The sequence below is a fragment of the Triticum urartu genome, chromosome 2, assembly GCF_003073215.2.
Source record: "Triticum urartu cultivar G1812 chromosome 2, Tu2.1, whole genome shotgun sequence".
Taxonomy (NCBI): Eukaryota; Viridiplantae; Streptophyta; class Magnoliopsida; order Poales; family Poaceae; genus Triticum; species Triticum urartu.
In genome coordinates, this window is record NC_053023.1 from 117,146,303 (window position 1) to 117,151,719 (window position 5,417).

The following is a 5,417-nucleotide window of genomic DNA, read 5'->3' on the forward strand; positions in this document are numbered from 1 at the left end:
GCGTGAGGCAGCGGACGATCGCGTGCAATCCGCCGGTCGAAACGAAGCGTTTCCGATCTTTTAAATGGTGATTTATGAAAGAAAAAATAAACCATACATATTAGCACGACCCAAATGCTATGTTTACCCAAAATTTAGTGGCAAATTCGTGGCGAAATTGTTCTCAAATATCAAATGCTATGTTTCCGATTTAATAGTTGGGGGAGTGATAGCAAAAGTGTGCCCACTTGCACGAGATATATAAAGCACGTAGTACACCGAAGGAAGCCTATCAAAAGAGGAAAGGGAGGGACAGAGTACACACGCTGGTATAGACCTAAGGAAAACGCCTCCGTTTGGGCTCGACCAGTCGCAACTCTTTTTCTCTCCCCCCGTCGCCCATGGAGGCTGCAGAAATCGGCGGCGCTCTCCTGTTCGCCCTCGCCGCCGCCGCGGCCCTCTTCGCCGCCGTCTCCACCGGCGCCATCGACTTCAGCCGCCCGCTCGCCGGTACATTACTCTCTCTCCCACTCGCTTCTTTCTCCCTCGCGCCCCGCGCTGGGGCGCACGTGACGTGATCTGATTTCTCGGGCCATCATTGCTCTTTTTCTCTCTCCTCTCGCAGTGGGCGGGCGGGTGGACTTCCAGGAGGCCATCTCGTGGTTCATCGGCGTCTTCGATGGCTCCTCCTCCTCGTCGGCGGCGGGGGGCGTGTCGCTGGCGGAGGTGTACGAGCTGTGGGTGCGGGTGCGGGGCCGGGTGATCGCGCCGGCGCTGCAGGTGGCCGTCTGGGCGTGCATGGTGATGTCGGTGATGCTGGTGGTGGAGGCCCTGTACAACTGCGTGGTCAGCCTCGGCGTCAAGGCCGTCGGCTGGCGCCCCGAGTGGCGGTTCAAGTGGGAGCCCCTCGCCGGCGACGACGAGGAGAAGGGGGGCGCCCACTACCCCGTGGTCCTCGTGCAGATACCCATGTACAATGAGCTGGAGGTGATCACAATCTATTACCCATTCTCTCTCTTTTTTTCTTTTGGTGATATCCAGAACACCAAAACAAATTCTTTTTAGCTGACTGTGTTGGATCTATTATCGATCTCCTTGTTCTTTTGCGAGGTTATAATACTTGGGCGTCTTGCTAATTTATTTCGTGCGGTCGAGCTGTGTGCGTAGGTGTACAAGCTGTCGATAGGGGCCGCATGTGAGCTCCAGTGGCCAAAGGACAGGATAATCGTCCAAGTGCTGGACGACTCCACCGATCCGTTTATCAAGGTAGACTTTAACTCCTCCTGTTGCACGGCTGGAGATTTTCCTTCTGCTCAGCAAGTTATTTTAAGCACAACTGCCCCCATAAAACATTTCCACCATGTCTGTTGCAACTTGCCTATTTTATTTTAGGAGAAGTGGCGAACCTGAACACTCACCTATCTTAGTATAGTCCTCCTCAAATAAGTGAGACTTCAACCTGCTGCTGCTGCTGCTAAGAAAGGAACATATGAATTTGGACCTCATGTTTGATACTACAGCAAACATGTCAAAAGGTTTTGACACCAGACAAGACTAACTGTCACAGGAGCATGCAACTTATTCTTAGTTAGGTGGGCGTAGAGATTTCCTTTTTCTTTCAGTTTAATCGTAGGCTTCTATATACGGGGTTATTTGGATGAAAGCTACTTCAACGGTGTCACTAGGTTTCCTTTCACTGTCAGAACTTCGCAAGTTGTCACTGGAGTAGGGCGAAAATGGTAATTATTCTCTTCATCTGGATTCTGGGCCCTGCAATCACATGGGCAAAGTATGTGGGCCCCAGCTGTCTGGGTGCTGGGGACCTATGTCGGCCAGTATAAGTAATGATAATGATGCAAGTGAGAAGTTGTAGCAGATCTTTTCCCGGTGGAAACAGTTTCAGTCCAATTGCCAGAAAATAGTGTCCATTTATGTTTCAGTTGCTCCACACTGACCTGGACACCCAACTAGAACCACAAATATTTATGCCATGGGTCCACCAGTTGTGGCACAAAGTGCAGCCAGTGCAACAATTTCTGAATCTAACCACACCAGAAACCATGGAGTATATAACCATTGGACACTACTCCAGTCAGAAAGCAACATGGGTCAACTAGGGCCGTTTGGAAGAATGGTACTTTGCTTGGCAAAGTGTTGGTATGTAAATCTGAACTAAACATCAAAACTTTACCAAAAGATACTCCTCTTCTACACAGGCCCGATTACCGGTGAGACGGGTGGGAGTTATGTATCCACATGAGCTCATTTACTTGGCCCTGATATTTCCCTACACCAGGAGGCCCCTGCCCCTGACCCCCTCCTGCTGGCCGCCCACTTGTCCAATCTTTATTCGGACCTATGGATCTGAAGAGATGGTTCAATAATTGGGCAGGCATATTCTTCTCAAAGAGAGGGATCTTCCCCAGCTGCCTAAAACTATGACTTCTGTTTTGGATCGAAGGCATTTACCTGACACTCTCCGTAGTATTCCTTGCAAATTGCTCTTCTTTTGAACACTTGATTGTTGCATACCATACAATTGACTAAGATAAATCATTTGATATTCCATAGAGGTTTGTTTTGGGGAAAAAATGTGAAACCTATTTCAGTAGTAAAGTTTATGCAATATAGCGATGCATACATGGGGTATCAGACCTTCTCGTCTCTTTTTAGTGGCAGACTGACCGAACTGAAGATTATATTCCAATCGACAGGTCGGTTTAGTGGGATGTGGTGGACAGACTAATTGGCGTGCACATGTACCTTTAGATAAAGCGGGGGTGGCCTCCCAAACAAATGTCTGTTAGTGTAGTAAGCAGGTAGACCTCACGCTAACAGTGACATTCGGATCTGTATTATCCCATTGGATTTGTATAATGTCATCCAATGACAATAAAGACCATTTGTGATGGCATAGCAACAAAACTAAACCTTGCCTGAGAAGGAAGTTCTCCAATTGCAAGCGGAGACATTGAAGGAACACGCTAACAAGTGTTGAAAAGTTAGTTCATCCTTTCCTTTTTCCCACTTACAAGACTTCTGAGTTGCCAAGCTCAAGTTCCTCTGTGATCAGACTTCACAGGGCAATAACAAAATGACATGCTAAGACATGCTGCTACAACAGGATATCGACATTCTTATATGCAATCTAGAGCATCTATGCTGATTGGTTACTTGTTTCTGCAGAACTTGGTGGAGCTTGAATGTGAAAGCTGGGCGGTCAAGGGTCTGAACATCAAGTATGCCACGAGAAGCAGCCGGAAGGGGTTTAAAGCAGGAGCCCTGAAGAAGGGAATGGAATATGACTATGCCAAGCAGTGTGAATATGTTGCCATATTTGATGCTGATTTCCAGCCTGAACCAGACTTCCTTCTCAGAACAGTCCCGTTCTTCGTGCACAATCCAGAAGTTGCTCTTGTTCAAGCTCGGTGGTCGTTCGGTGAGTACTCCATTTACCATCAACTCTGGAGCATTCCTCTTTCCAGCTAGAGGTCTATCACAAGACAGTTTTCAATAGATCATGAAATGAAAACTGAACTATAATTTTTCTTTTGTCCTATATGTTTGCACTTGTCATATATGCTTTAAATATTTTATCACATCACCAGTTCACCACATAGGAATGTATGTCCATTCTGACCTCATTCGTAAATGCACGGAAGCACTGTCTAGAAAACTAAGGCGAGAAACTCAGGATAAAAAAACTCACTTTTCTGGTTGCACAAAAGAACCGTCTCTTTGCATTTCATGAACATCTAAATCATGTTCAGCTTTTCCTGTCTTATCGTTCATGTGGTGCCAGAAACAAAGTACAGAAACAGTTCCCAGAAATTTGGCATGCAAAATAGTGCTAATGTACCACTCCACAAACATGATAGCGTTTTATTTGCTCCGATTGAATTGATCGGTTCTTAATTGACAGAATTTTGCAGTGAATGACAATGCGAGCCTGTTGACAAGGGTACAAAAGATGTTCTTTGATTACCATTTCAAAGTTGAGCAAGAAGCAGGATCAGCAACCTTTTCCTTCTTCAGCTTCAATGGTACACACCTTTACAACTTATGGATTCTAAGCCACAAAATAAAAGAAAAAAACTGAACATAGATCAGAAAATAAATGGCTGTCTTAAGGAATTTCTGTTGTAAACCAAGGAACTGCTGGAGTGTGGCGTGCAGCAGCCATCAAAGAGGCAGGAGGTTGGAAGGACCGCACTACAGTTGAAGACATGGACTTGGCAGTCCGAGCAACCCTAAAGGGTTGGAAATTTGTATATGTCGGGGATATCAGAGTGAGTGGATTTTATACCACAACAATGTTGTTGAAAGTATTATAGTTTGATGCAATCAATTGACTATGCAAGCAAAATGCAGGTTAAGAGTGAATTGCCATCCACTTACAAGGCCTACTGTCGGCAGCAATTCCGGTGGTCATGTGGTGGTGCACATTTATTCCGAAAAGTAGCAAAAGATATTTTGACTGCTAAGGTAGGGTTTTCTTCCCTCGTTGGCTCTAAAACAAAATATTTAAAGAAAACTGAAGTTCATCCCATTGTTGTTTCATTAGGATGTATCTCTCATCAAGAAGTTCCATATGCTCTATAGCTTCTTCTTGGTTCGGAGAGTTGTGGCCCCTACTGTCGCGTGTATTCTCTACAATATCATACTTCCGATCTCAGTTATGATCCCAGAACTATTCCTACCAATCTGGGGGATCGCATATATTCCCACAGTACTTTTAGTGGTCACAGCCATTAGACATCCAAAGTAAGTTTCTCAAAAAGTGCTTTCAGTTACAATTTGATTACTGTCTCCGCTTCTCCACATACCAAAAACTTAATGTCCTTAAAACCATCGCTGCAGAAATTTGCACATTCTGCCATTTTGGATTTTGTTCGAGAGTGTGATGACAATGCATCGCATGAGAGCTGCCCTCTCTGGTCTATTCGAATTATCAGAGTTCAACGAGTGGGTCGTGACAAAGAAAACAGGGAACAATTTTGAAGATAACGAAGTTCCCTTGTTACAGAAAACAAGGAAACGATTAAGAGACAGGTAAACCAACAACATCTTAGTCAAGGTTATGAGCATTCAGACCATAAGATATACTATACGCTAGACTGTAACTGACATCATCTTTTTTCTTGCAGGGTTAATTTACGCGAGATTGTATTTTCGGCGTTTCTTTTCTTCTGTGCATCGTACAACCTTGTATTCCCTGGCAAGACTAGCTACTATTTTAATCTCTATCTCCAAGGACTAGCATTTGTATGTCTAGGGCTAAACTTCACTGGCACTTGCAATTGCTGTCAATGACAACAACTAAACTGTACCAAGTGATGTTATACAGTTTGTTTATGGGTGTAAGAGTTTCAAACATTTCAGATGATAGCCTTAGATGCATAAACTTGATTGTTCAACTAACAACAGTTTCCATATCA

General features: G+C 44.7%; 1 protein-coding gene across 2 annotated transcripts; it reads left to right on the forward strand.

Annotated features, from left to right (window-relative positions):
• Positions 1-263: 263 nt before the first annotated feature.
• LOC125536236 (probable glucomannan 4-beta-mannosyltransferase 7) lies at positions 264-5,417 on the forward strand. Of its 2 annotated transcripts, XM_048699418.1 has the most exons (10): positions 265-489; positions 605-966; positions 1,147-1,245; positions 3,166-3,418; positions 3,912-4,022; positions 4,132-4,268; positions 4,351-4,464; positions 4,544-4,743; positions 4,840-5,031; positions 5,127-5,417. In XM_048699418.1, the coding sequence occupies exons 1-10, from the start codon at positions 381-383 to the stop codon at positions 5,290-5,292; spliced, it is 1,743 nt and encodes a 580-aa protein (XP_048555375.1). In that variant the 5' UTR covers positions 265-380; the 3' UTR covers positions 5,293-5,417. The 2 variants fall into 2 exon arrangements, with proteins under 2 accessions (XP_048555376.1, XP_048555375.1); XM_048699419.1 differs by lacking the exon at positions 5,127-5,417 and having other exon boundaries at positions 264-489; positions 4,544-4,747; positions 4,840-4,967.

What these genes read in the sequence shown, in the direction of transcription:
- LOC125536236 (XM_048699418.1), top strand. Translation starts at nt 381, where the DNA reads ATGGAGGCTGCAGAAATCGGCGGCGCTCTCCTGTTCGCCCTCGCCGCC. An exon ending in CTTCAGCCGCCCGCTCGCCG is followed by an intron (nt 490 to 604) that starts GTACATTACTCT and finishes CTCCTCTCGCAG; the next exon opens with TGGGCGGGCGGGTGGACTTC. An exon ending in TATATGTCGGGGATATCAGA is followed by an intron (nt 4,269 to 4,350) that starts GTGAGTGGATTT and finishes AGCAAAATGCAG; the next exon opens with GTTAAGAGTGAATTGCCATC.